This window comes from Boleophthalmus pectinirostris, unplaced genomic scaffold, assembly GCF_026225935.1.
Source record: "Boleophthalmus pectinirostris isolate CB_2022bp ecotype Guang Dong unplaced genomic scaffold, ASM2622593v1 HiC_scaffold_6, whole genome shotgun sequence".
Taxonomy (NCBI): domain Eukaryota; kingdom Metazoa; phylum Chordata; class Actinopteri; order Gobiiformes; family Gobiidae; genus Boleophthalmus; species Boleophthalmus pectinirostris.
In genome coordinates this window covers 42,104,529-42,118,814 of record NW_026571447.1, presented here as the reverse complement: position 1 = coordinate 42,118,814, position 14,286 = coordinate 42,104,529, and the positions used below count along the sequence as shown (strand labels likewise).

Below are 14,286 nucleotides of genomic sequence, written 5' to 3'. Positions count from 1 at the left end.
CTGTTATAGTCCTGGTAGACCTGGTTTAGATTCTGGTTTAGTCCTGTTGTAGTCCTGGTTTAGACCTGGTTTTAGTCCTGGTTTAGATTGGTTTAGACCTGGTTTAGTTCCTGGTTTCTAGACCTGGTTTAGTCCTGGTTTAGATCTGGTTTAGACCTGTTTAGACCTGCGTTTAGTCCTTGGTTTAGACCTGTTTAGTTCTGTTTAGTCCTGGTTAGTCCTGTTTAGACCTGGTTAGTCCTGGTTTAGATCTGGTTTTAGACCTGGTTTAGTCTGTTTAGACCTGGTTTAGTCCTGTTAGATCGGTTAGTCCTGGTTTAGACCTGGTTTAGTCCTGGTTTAGTCCTTGGTTAGTCCTGTTAGTCCTGGTTTAGACCTGGTTTAGTCCTGGTTTAGTCCTGGTATTAGACCTGGTTTAACCTGGTTTAGTCCTGGTTTAGTCCTGGTTAGTCTAGTTCGACCTGTTTATCCTGGTTAAGTCTGTTACCCTGTTGTCCTGCTTTAGTCCTGGTTTATCCTGGTTTAATCCTGTTAGTCCTGGTTTAGTCCTGGTTAGACCTGGTTAGACCTGGTTATTCCTGTTTCCTGTTTAGACCTGGTTAGACCGGTTTAGTCCTGGTTTAGTCCTGTTCAACCTGTTTAGTCCTGGTTTACCTGGTTAGACGTCCTGGTTAGTCTTGGGGTTCAGCCTGGTTTAGACCTGGTTTAGTCCTGGTTTTAGTCCTGATTAGTCTGGTTAGACCTGGTTTAGACCTGTTTTAGTCGTCTGGTTTCATCCTGTTTAGACCTGTTTAGACCTGGTTAGACGCTGGTTTTACGTCCTGGTTTAGTCCTGGTTTAGTCCTGGTTTAGTCCTGGTTTGAGGTCTGCATTAGATGTTGTTCTGTTTCCTGTTGTTTCAGCTCCGGGCCAGAAGAGGCGCTAGAGAGACAACCTCAGAGGACCTGAATTAGACCGGTTCAGATCCCTGTGAGACCTGGACTTAGACCGGTTCAGATGTGAATTCCTGCTCTGATGCATTTGTGCACTCCTGATCATCCCCTGGACCAGACTAGAGAGGACAGACTGTAGAGGACAGACTACAGTGGCACAACTACAGAGGACAGACATACAGAGACAGAACTACAGAGGGACAGACTACAGAGGACAGACTTTAGAGGACAGACTACAGAGGACAGACTGTAAAAGACAGACTACAGAGGACAGACTACAGTGACAACTACAGAGACCAGACTGTAAAGACAGACTACAGAGGACAGACCCACAGTGCGACAGACTACAGAGGACAGACTACAGAGGACAGATACAGAGGACAGACTACAGGGAAGACTACCAGAGACAGACTGTAAAAGACAGACTACAGAGGACAGACTGTAAAAGACAGACTACAGAGACAGACTGTAAAAGACAGACTACAGAGGATAACTTACAGAGACGACTGTGAGGACATACGTACAGTGGAAGAGACAGACTACAGAGGACAGACTGTAGAGACAGACTGTAGAGGACAGACTACAGAGGACAGACTGTAGAGGACAGACTTAAGAGGGACAGACTGTAGAGGACAGGACTACAGAGGACAGAAATACAGGAGGACAGACTGTAGAGGACAGGAACTACAGTGGACAGAGACAGACTACAGAGGATAGACTGTTAGAGGACAGACTCACAGAGGACAGACTGTAGAGGACAGACTGTAGAGGACAACTACAAGGACAGACTACAGAGGACAGACTTGTAGAGGAACAGACTACAGTGGACAGAGGACAGGAACAGAGGATAGACTGTAAGAGGACAGACTACAGAGGACAGACTACAGAGGACAGACTACAGTGGACAGACTACAGAGGACAGACTACAGAGGACAGACTGTAAAGGACAGACTACAGAGGACAGACTGTAGAGGACAGACTACAGTGGACAGAGGACAGACTACAGAGGACAGACTACAGAGGACAGACTGTAGAGGACAGACTACAGAGGACAGACTGTAGAGGACAGACTACAGAGGACAGACTACAGAGGACGACGTAGAGGACAGACTACGTGGACCAGACTACAGAGGACCAGGACTACAGAGGACAGACTACAGAGGACAGACTGTAGAGGACAGACTGTAGAGGACAGACTGTAGAGGACAGACTACAGAGGACAGACTGTAACGAGACAGGACTACAGAGGACAGACTAACAGAGGACAGACTACAGTGGACAGACGGTAGAGGACAGACTGTAGAGGACAGACTGTAGAGGACAGACTGTAGAGGACAGACTGTAGAGGACAGACTACAGAGGACAGACTACAGAGGACAGACTACAGAGGACAGACTACAGAGGACAGACTGTAGAGGACAGACTACAGAGGACAGACTACAGAGGACAGACTACAGAGGACAGACTACAGAGGACAGACTGTAGAGGACAGAGGAGCTCATTGTCCAACAGGCTCCTACAAGTCACCCTTATGTAACAGATAATACTCCCTACAACTGTCCTGTTAATTAGATCATTTTTGCTGTTTTTTCACGACGTCTTGTAAATCACATATTTGTGTGACGTTTCTGTTTTTGTCTTTCATTATGTGTGTGTATTTGTGCTCGTGTCATGTGACTTGTGCATTTAAACAGTTTGTACCTGTGATTTTTTCATACATTTTTAACGACATTTTCTGTATTTCTTTTATTTTGACTTGTACATTTACATTTATATAAGTGTCTTATTTGACACTTTTCTCTCCTTATTTTTGCTCCTTATTTAGAATTTATTATCACATTTATATTGTTTCTTTGTGATTGTTTTTAGATTTTGTGACGTGACTCGAGTCCAAATCATTTCCCCGTGGATCAATAAAATTTGTCAAAGTTTAAAAACAAAGCGACTTTAATCATGTGACTGGTTTAGTCCTGGTTTATACCTGGTTTAGTCCTGGTTTAGACCTGGTTTAGTCCTGGTTTAGTCCTGGTTTAGTCCTGGTTTACTGGTTTAGTTTTGTTCTAGTTTAGTCCTGGTTTAGACCTGGTTTAGTCTGTTTAGACTGGTTTAGTCCTGGTTTAGTTCTGGTTTAGACTGGTTTTAGCCTGGTTTAAGACCTGGTTTAGTCCTGGTTTCCTGGTTTAGATCTGGTTTAGTCCTGGTTTAAGTTGACCTGTTTAGTCCTGGTTTAGACCCGGTCTAGTCCTAGTCCTGGTTGGCTGGTTTAGTCCTGGTTTAGACCTGGTTTAGTCCTGGTTTAGACCTGGTTTGTCCTGGTTTTAGTTCCTGGTTTAGTCCTGGTTTAGTTTAGTCCTGGTTTAGACCTGGTTTAGTCCTGGTTTATCCTGGTTTAGACCCGGTCTAGTCCTGGTTTAGTCCTGGTTTAGACCTGGTTTAGTTTAGACCTGGTTTAGTTCTGGTTTAGTCCTGGGTTTAACCTGTGTTAGACCTGGTTTAGTCCCTGGTTTAGTCCTGGTTTAGTCCTGGTTTAGACCTGGTTTAGTCCTGGTTTAGTCCTGGTTTAGTCCTGGTTTAGTCCTGGTTTAGTCCTGGTTTAGTCCTGGTTTAGATCTGGTTTAGTCTGGTTAGTCCTGGTTTTTAGTCCTGGTTTAGTCCTGGTTTTAGTTAGACCTGGTTTAGTTTTACCTGGTTTTAGACCTGGTTTAGTCCTGGTTTAGTCTGGTTTAGACCTTTAGTCCTGGTTTTTTAGTCCTGGTTTCCTGTTTAGACCTGGTTTAGTCCTGGTTTAGTCCTGGTTTAGTCCTGGTTTAGTCCCTGGTTTATCCTGGTTTAGACCTGGTTTAGTCCTGGAGTCCTGGTTTAGTCCTGGTTTAGTCCTGGTTTAGACCTGGTTTAGACCTGGTTTAGTCCTGGTTTAGACCTGGTTTAGTCCTGGTTTAGCGGTTTAGTACCTGGTTTGGTTTAGTCCTGGTTTAGTTCTGGTTTAGACCTGGTTTAGACCTGGTTTAGTCCTGGTTTAGTCCGTCTGGTTTAGACTGGTTTAGTCCTGGTTTAGTCTGGTTTAGACCTGGTTTAGACCTGGTCTGGTTTACCTGGTTTAGTCCTGGTTTAGTCCTGGTTTAGTTTTAGTCCTGGTTTAGTTGGTTTAGACCTGGTTTAGTCCTGGTTTACCTGGTTTAGTCCTGGTTTAGACCTGGTCCTGGTTTAGACCTGGTTTAGACTTGGTTTAGTCTGGTTTAGTCTGGTTTAGTCCTGGTTTTGGTTTAGACCTGGTTTAGTCGTCGTTTTCAGTCAGAGCCTCAAACTCACGTCTGAATTAAAGGAGAAACTGAACTTGACTCATGAAAAGATCAAACAACAAAGACGTAAAAATGGATAAAGAAGTAAAAATATCAAGAGGAGGAGACGGGAGCAGAAGTGCAGGAGCTTCACGAGGAGCTTCACGAGGAGCTTCAGGAGGAGCTTCACGAGGAGCTTCAGGAGGAGCTTCACGAGGAGCTTCGAGGAGCTTCGAGCTTCAGGAGGAGCTTCACGAGGAGCTTCACGAGGAGCTTCACGAGGAGCTTCAGGAAGCCACGGGAGCTTCACGGAAGCTTCAGGAGGAGCTTCACGAGGAGCTTCAGGAGGAGCTTCACGAGGAGCTTCACAGGAGCTTTCAGGAGGGAGCTTCAGGAGGAGCTTCACGAGGAGCTTCACGAGGAGCTTCGAGGAGGAGCTTCACGAGGAGCTTCAGGAGGAGCTTCACGAGGAGCTTCACGAGGAGCTTCACGAGGAGCTTCAGGAGGAGCTTCAGGAGGAGCTTCACGAGGAGCTTCACGAGGAGCTTCACGAGGAGCTTCACGTTTCTGAAAACTTGTCTCACTTCCTGCTCCAGGTGAACATGAACTCACCTGTTTCCTTTACACACTTTTCCCTTTAATCTCACATCTGTTTGTTTATTTGAGACTTTTAAAATCAGATTTGTTTTATTATTTTCCATCCATCCATTTTCTTCCTCTTATCTGGGGTCGGGTCTCGGGGGCAGCAGCCTAAGCAGAGACTCCCAGACTTCCCTCACCCCAGACACTTCCTCCAGCTCCTCCAGTGGGACCTGAGGTGTTCTCAGTCCAGTCCAGAGACATGGTCCCTCCAGTGTGTCCTGGGTCTTCTCCTCCTCTGGTGGGACATGAACACCTCCTGAGGGACACGTCCAGGAGACGTCAGAACAGACGTCCTCCCCTCAGACGCTCCTCTCCACGTGGAGGAGCAGCGGCTCTACTCCGAGCTCCGACCTCTGTCTCTAAGGGAGACGCCCAGACGCCCTGTGGAGGAAACTCATTTCGACGCTTGTATCCGCGATCTCGTCCTTTCGGTCACTACCCAGACTCATGACCAGAGGTGAGAGTAGGAACGAAGACTGACCGATAAATCGAGAGCTTCGCCTTTCGACTCAGCTCCTCTTCACCACAACGACCGATACAGCGACCGCATCACTGCCGAAGCTGCACCTGTCCACCTGTCAATCTCACGCTCCGTCCTCCCCTCACTCGTGAACAAGACCCCGAGATACTTGAACTCCTCCACTTGAGGCAGAGACTCCCACCCACCTGGAGAGGACAAGACACCTTTTTCCGGTCGAGAACCATGGCCTCAGACTTGGAAGAGCTGATCTTCATCCCAGCCGCTTCACACTCGGGTCAAACCGCCCCAGTGCTGCAGGTCCTGGTTCGATGAAGCCAACAGGACAACATCATCCGCAAACAGCAGAGATGAAATCCTGTGGTCCCCAAACCGGATCCTCCGGCCCCTGACTGCGCCTAGAAATTCTGTCCATAAAAACAATGAACAGAACCGGTGACAAAGGGCAGCCCTGGCGGAGTCCAACATGCACCGGGAACAGGTCTGACTTACTGCCGGCAATGAACACAGCTCCTGCTCCGGTCATACAGGGACCGGACAGCCCTTAGCAAAGGGCCCCGGACCCCATACTCCCAGAGCACCCCCACAGGACACCACGAGGGACACGGTCGAATGCCTTCTCCAAGTCCACAAAACACATGTGGACTGGTTGGGCAAACTCCCATGAACCCTCGAGCACCGATGGAGAGTGTAGAGCTGGTCCAGTGTTCCACGGCCAGGACGAAAACCACACTGCTCCTCCTGAATCCGAGGTTCGACTATCGGCCGGATTCTCCTCTCCAGTCCCTGGCATAGACCTTACCGGGAAGGCTGAGGAGTGTGATCCCCCTATAGTTGGAACACACCCTCCGGTCCCCCTTCTTATACAGAGGGACCACCACCCCGGTTTGCCAGTCCAGAGGTACTGTCCCCCGACCACCATGTGATGTTGAAGAGGCGTGTCAGCCAAGACCCACAACATCCAGAGACTTCAGGTACTCAGGACGGATCTCATCCAACCCCGGAGCCTTGCCACCAAGGAGCTTTAACCACCTCAGTGACTTCAGCCAGGGTGATGGATGAGTCCGCCTCCGAGTCTCCAGCCTCGGCCTCCTCCTCGGAGGACGTGACGGTGGGATTGAGGAGATCCTCAAAGTTTTCCTTCCACCGCCGGACAACGTCCCCAGTCGAGGTCAGCAGCTCTCCCCCCGCACTGTAAACAGTGTTGGTGAAGAACTGCTTTCCCCTCCTGAGGCGCCGGACGGTTTGAGAGAATTTCTTTGAGGCCGTCCGATAGTCCTTCTCCATGGCCTCCCCGAACTCCTCCCAGCTCCGAGTTTTTGCCTCCGCGACCACACGGGCTGCAGCACGCTTGGCCCGCCGGTACCCGTCAGCTGCCTCAGGAGTCCCCCGAGCCAGCAAGGCCCGATAGGACTCCTTCTTCAGCTTGACAGCATCCCTTACTTCCGGTGTCCACCACCGGGTTCTGGGGTTGCCGCCCGCGACAGGCACCACAGACCTTACGCCCACAGCTCCGAGCAGCTGCATCGACAATAGAGGCCGAGAATGAAGCCCACTCGGACTCCATATCTCCAGCCTCCCCCGGAATCCAGGAGAAGTCCTCCCGGAGGTGCGAGTTGAAGGTCCCTCTGACAGAGGCTCCGCCAGACGTTCCCAACAGACCCTCACTACACGCTTGGGTCTGCCAGGTCTTTCCGGCTTCCTCCTCCGCCAGCGAACCCAACTCACGACCAGGTGGTGATCAGTTGACAGCTCAGCCCCTCTTCACTCGAGTGTCCAAGACACGCGGCCGGAGGTCAGATGACACGACGACAAAGTCGATCATCGACCTCCGGCCTAGGGTGTCCTGGTGCCACGTGCACTGATGGACCTTGTGCTCGAACATGGTGTTTGTTATGGACAAACTGTGACTAGCACAGAAGTCCAATAACAAAACACCACTCGGGTTCAGATCAGGAGGCCGTTCCTCCCAATCACCCCTCTCCAAGTGTCACTGTCGTTGCCCCACGTGGGCGTTGAAGTCCCCCAGGAGAACAACAGAGTCCCCGGTCGGTGCACTGTCTAGTACCCCTCCCAAGGACTCCAAGAAGGCCGGGTACTCGAGTACTCAGCACTGCTGTTCGGCCCGTAGGCCGACACCACAGTGAGAGACCTGTCCCCGACCCGAAGGCGCAGGGACGCGACCCTCTCGTTCACCGGAGTGAACTCCAACACACAGACTGAACTGTGGGGCAATGAGCCCACACCAGCCCCACCCCCCACCACACCCCCCCACACCAGCCCCACCCACTCCCCCACACACATCTGGTTTATCTGGTTTAGTCCTGGTTTAGACCTGGTTTAGTCCTGGTTTAGTAGACCTGGTTTAGACCTGGTTTAGACCTGGTTTAGTCCTGGTTTAGACCTGGTTTAGTCCTGGTTTAGACCTGGTTTAGACCTGGTTTAGACCTGGTTTAGTCCTGGTTTAGTCCTGGTTTAGTCTGGTTTAGACCTGGTTTAGTCCTGGTTTAGTCCTGGTTTAGACCTGGTTTAGTCCTGGTTTAGACCTGGTTTAGACCTGGTTTTAGTCCTGGTTTAGTCCTGGTTTAGACCTGGTTTTAGACCTGGTTTAGTCCTGGTTTAGTCCTGGTTTAGTCCTGGTTTAGTCCTGGTTTAGACACTTTGGTTTGAAGAATGTTGCAGCGACATCAGTCGAGACTGAAAATATAATTTATTTCCTTTAAACACAAACAGCAGAAGATAAAAATGATCCAAATGTGGAACTACAGAAGAACTTTGTAAAAATACAAGTTTCATATGAGACGTTTGGGCCAATGAAGAATTTTATCACACGCAGAGTAACACTAGTGTGTAACACCCAGTGTGTAACACTAGTGTGTAACACCCAGTGTGTTACACACTAGTGTGTAACACACTGGGTGTTACTCTGTGTGTGATATACTTAGTGTTACACTCAGACCAAATTGATTTATCTTTGAAGCCGATACCTGATCCACCAAAATTTTGGATATCAGTGCCAATATCTGATCCGATACCATACGGGTGCGGCTCCGGCTCGGGCGGGTGGGACCCGGTGGGACCTGGTGGGACCCGGTGGGACCCGGTGTAGTGTTTAGTGTGAACAGAACGTGAAGCGGCGCTTTGAGCCTCGGGGTCGACAGGAAACTGAGTCAAAACAAAGTGTGTGTGTCTTAAAGGCCACGGTGGCTCGGGTCAGAACCGGTGCACGACAGGTTCTGACTCCCTTTTCTTCAGCTCCTCGGTAGCAGTAGGAGCAGAAGTTACTGGTTTCAGGGTGTCCGTAGTAGGGACAGTCCAGTGTCCTGCAGCGGGTGGACAGCCCCCCCGCGCTGCCCACAGAGTAGTGTCTGAGCGGGACGCCGAGCCGCGGGTCCGAGAGCCGCGGGTCCGAGAGCGCGCGCGTCCCGGAAGCCGTCGGCGTAGGGCGGCGCCGGCTCCGAGCGGAGATAGTCCGGCGCGCCGTACTCGGGGGGGTAGGGGGGGGCGAGGCGGGAGGGGCTGGCGGGAGGGTCGTACGGCGGGTGAGGGGGGATCTGCGCCGACGGGCAGTGACGAGGTAAGGTGGCGTAAGACGGCACGCCCAAGTACGAGGCGGGACAGCCCCCGGCCAGCTGACGGCGGCCGTCCACGGCCAGGCGCGCGTGCGGGGGCAGGGGCTCCGGGAGGGGGTCGATGATGGTGGGGCGGGGGATGGGCACCACGGCAGAGTACATGGAGGGGGCGAGGGGAGTGGGCTTAAACGAGGGCTTCTCGGGTTCCTCTTTGTGCTCGTAGGGCTGGTAGCTGAGGTCGGTGGCGCCCAGGACGTCCTTGTTGGGACCGTTGGCGACCGCCTTCCTCTCCGCCTCCCGTTTCTGCTGCTCCTGCTCCGCCCTGAAGCGCTCCTCGGCGTCCAGCAGGTAGCGCTGGATCATCTCCTCTTGGAAGGGCTGGCGGTTGCTGGTGGTGAGGAGACTGGCCAGGATGAACTTGCGCTCGCCCTGCATGGCGGCGCGCAGGATGCCCAGGCTGGTCTTGACGTCGGCGCTGTATTTGTACGGGTCGGTCTCGGTGCTGCTGCCGCCGCTGCTGCCGCCGCTGTGCCCGGGCTGCCGCTCGCCACCCGACTCCTCTGAGGTTTGGGCCGACTGACTGTCCTTACTGTCCTTCCTGCTTCTGAAGGAGCCCTTCTTCTTTTCGGCGGCGGCGGCGTCGCCCTTGGGGCCCGTGGTTCCGGGGTTCTTCCCGGTCATCAGACCCCCCACGTTCTTCTTCAGTTTGCTCCCCAGACTCTTGCCGAAGCTGCCCAGTTTGTTGGCCACGGAGTCGGCCCTCTTCTTGTCCTTGTCGGCCTTGTCCTTGCGGCTCTTGTCTTTGGAGACGGTGGACGTCTTGGCGTCCGTGGCGCCGTTGGACGTGGCGCCGTTGGACGTGCTGCTGACCGACTCTTTGTCAGACTCGGAGTCGGGGGGCGAGCGCGGGTCGTCTCCCGCCGACGCCGTGGGCGACTCGGGCTGAGCCAGAGGAGCCTGCTGCAGGAACAGAACAGACAGGTGAAACAGCTGCACCTGTCAGAGGGACCTGCCAGAGGGACCTGTCTGGGGGACCTGCCTGTGGGACCTGTCAGAGGGACCTGCCTGGGGGACCTGCCTGTGGGACCTGCCTGTGGGACCTGTCAGAGGGACCTGCCTGGGGGACCTGTCTGGGGGACCTGCCTGGGACCTGTCTGTGGGACCTGCCTGTGGGACCTGCCTGTGGGACCTGTCTGGGGGACCTGCCTGTGGGACCTGTCAGAGGGACCTGCCTGGGGGACCTGCCTGTGGGACCTGCCTGTGGGACCTGTCAGAGGGACCTGCCTGGGGGGCAGGGGCTCTTACCTCGCAGGGCAGGGGGAGCCAGGCGACCGTCATGTAACTGTGCAGCAGATTCAACTTCGCCTCCAGAGACAAAGTCACACTGTGAACACACAAATATACACCTGAGGGTCATACACACACAGGACCATACACATACACCTGAGGGTCATACACACACACCTGAGGGTCATACACACACACCTGAGGGTCATACACACACATACACACACACCTGAGGGTCATACACACACAGGACCATACACACACACCTGAGGGTCATACACACACACCTGAGGGTCATACACACACACCTGAGGGTCATACACACACAGGACCATACACACACACCTGAGGGTCATACACACACAGGACCATACACACACACCCGAGGGTCATACACACACAGGACCATACACACACACCCGAGGGTCATACACACACAGGACCATACACACACACCTGAGGGTCATACACACACAGGACCATACACACACACCTGAGGGTCATACACACACGGGACCATACACACACACCTGAGGGTCATACACACACGGGACCATACACACACACCCGAGGGTCATACACACACGGGACCATACACATACACCCGAGGGTCATACACACACGGGACCATACACACACACCCGAGGGTCATACACACACGGGACCATACACACACACTTGAGGGTCATACACACACAGGACCATACACACACACCTGAGGGTCATACACACACAGGACCATACACTCACACCTGAGGGTCATACACACACAGGACCATACACACACACCTGAGGGTCATACACACACAGGACCATACACATACACCCGAGGGTCACACACACACAGGACCATACACACACACAGGACCAAACACACACACAGGACCATACACATACACCTGAGGGTCATACACACACACAGGACCATACACACACCTGAGGGTCATACACACACAGGACCATACACACACACCTGAGGGTCATACACACACAGGACCATACACACACACCTGAGGGTCATACACACACAGGACCATACACATACACCTGAGGGTCATACACACACAGGACCATACACACACACAGGACCATACACACACACAGGACCAAACACACACACAGGACCATACACATACACCTGAGGGTCATACACACACAGGACCATACACACACACTTGAGGGTCATACACACACACAGGACCATACACATACACCTGAGGGTCATACACACACACAGGACCATACACACACACCTGAAGGTCATACACACACACAGGGACCATACACACACACAGGACTATACACACACACAGGACCATACACACACACACAGGGACCATACACATACACCCGAGGGTCATACACACACACAGGACCATACACACACACCTGAGGGTCATATACACACACAGGACCATACACACACACCTGAGAGTCATACACACACACCTGAGGGTCATACACACACACCTGAAGATCATACACACACACAGGGACCATACACACACACAGGACCATACACACACACCTGAGGGTCATACACATACACAGGACCATACACATACACCTGAAGATCATACACACACAGAGAGGGACCATACACACACAGAGGACTATACACACACACACACACACACAGGGACCATACACACACCTGAGGGTCATACACACAGGGACCATACACATACACCTGAGGATCATACACACACACGACCATACACACACAGAGGACCATACACATACAGAGAGACCATACACACACACACACAGGACCATACACATACACAGGGACCATACACACACACAGAGGACTATACATACACACACAGAGGACCATACACATACAGAGGGACCATACACACACAGAGGATCAAACACATACAGAGGGACCATACACACACACAGAGGACCATACACATACAGAGAGACCATACACACACACAGAGGACCACACACACAGGACCATACACATACAGAGGGATCATACACACACACAGGAACCATACACACACAGAGGACCATACACACACAGAGGGACCATACACACACAGAGGATCAAACACATACAGAGGGACCATACACACACACAGAGGACCATACACATACAGAGAGACCATACACACACACAGAGGACCACACACACAGGACCATACACATACAGAGGGACCATACACACACACAGGGACCATACACATACACAGAGGGAGCACGCTCACACACAGAGGGACCATGCACACACACAGAGGGACCACGCACACACACAGAGGACCATACACACAGAGGGACCATACACACACACAGAGGGACCACGCACACACACAGGGGCCATACACACACACAGAGGGAGCACGCTCACACACAGAGGGACCACGCACACACTCACAGAGGACCATACACACAGAGGGAGCACCTGGCCAGCATGACGTTGTCGGTGTCGTCTTTGCCCCACTCCCAGTCTTTCCCGGGGTCGACGGCGAAGTGCAGAGGTAACAGTTTGTGCTCAGAGTCTGTCAGAGGGATGACCACTGCACACACACCCCGACACACACACACACACACCCCGACACACACACACACAGACACACCCCGACACACACACCCCGACACACACACACACACACACCCCGACACACACACACACCCCGACACACACACACACACACACACCCCGACACACACATACACAGACACACCCCACACACACACCCCGACACACACACACACACCCGACACACATACCCCACACACACACACACACACACCCCGACACACACAGACACACACACACCCGACACACACACCCCAACACACACACACCCCGACACACACAGACACACACACACCCACCCCGACACACACACACACACCCCGACACACACACACCCCGACACACACACAGACCCCGACACACACACACACACCCGACACACACAGACACACACACACCCCGACACACACACACACACACCCGACACACACACACACACCCGACACACACACGCACACACCCCGACACACACACACACACAAAAGATCAGTTAGTTTTATTAAAGTTAAGATGTGGGTTGTGATGTGGTGGGTGATGTGGGTGATGCAGGCGGTGACGTGGGTGATGTGGGTGACGCGGGCGGTGACGCAGGCGATGACGTGGGTGATGATGTGGGTGACATGGGCGGTGATGTGGGTGATGTGGGTGATGATGTGGGTGACGTGGGCGGTGACGTGGGTGATGTGAGGGGTGATGTGGGTGACGCCGGCGGTGATGCGGGGAGTGATGTGGGTGACGTTGGTGACGTGGGCGGTGACGCGGCGTACCCTGCTCTTTGGCGCCCTCTTTCTGCTCCATGGACACGAGGGCGGAGAAGTGGGCCTGGTCGTACGCCAGCACCAGGGGCGAGCGGTGGCACTTGGGGGCGGGCACCTCCAGGGGCAGGTAGATGCCCCCGAACGGGATGGGGGCAAAGGCTGAGGGCAAAAACACAAAAACACAATCACAGGTCAGTGTCTTTACAACAAAGTACGTACAGGAAATCTGTGAGTCGTCTCAGATTTGGCTGAAAAAATGTCTAAAAATTTCTAAAATGACCAAATGAAAGAATCTAAAATTTTCACTCAGTCCCTTGAGTCGTTCCTGTGTTTTGGTCCGTTGAAATTTTGGGGCCATGTTCACTTTTTCTGAAGTCTTAATTTATAAACATGTTTGAGACCAGAACTTTATAAAAACAGAGTGAGGAACATTTGTACATTTGTTTTATTGTAGATCAGAGGTGCTCAATACGTCGATCTTGATCTACCAGTCGATCACCAAGGTCGTGTGGGTAGATCGTCGTGTCTCGTCTCGGACTCGATCGTGTTTGGACTCGGTCTTGTCTCTCACTCGAGGTGTGACACTCAACAAGTGTGATCATATTTCATTCCGGCCGCTGCTGTTGGTAATAAACTTGTAGCGGGTGCAGGAGCGTGTGGGGCGTCTCAGTTGCAGCCTGTGCGCTCATTTGAAACCCGCGGAGACTCTACGGCGCATCACAAACACACACGCTCCCTATGCACGGCTCGTCTGCGACAGCGTGTGCCCTCGTGTACCAGCGTGCATCACA

General features: G+C 52.5%; 1 protein-coding gene across 1 annotated transcript in view; it reads right to left on the bottom strand.

Annotated features, from left to right (window-relative positions):
* Nucleotides 1–8,023: 8,023 nt before the first annotated feature.
* The window catches only part of otud7b (OTU deubiquitinase 7B), a 39,032-nt gene continuing 32,769 nt past the window's right edge, over nt 8,024–14,286 (bottom strand). Inside the window, 6 exon segments of the mRNA XM_055163596.1 lie at nt 8,024–8,592; nt 8,594–8,746; nt 8,748–9,862; nt 10,208–10,286; nt 12,600–12,714; nt 13,505–13,654. Coding sequence (XP_055019571.1) covers nt 8,544–8,592; nt 8,594–8,746; nt 8,748–9,862; nt 10,208–10,286; nt 12,600–12,714; nt 13,505–13,654 — 1,661 coding nt within the window. The 3' untranslated portion in view covers nt 8,024–8,543.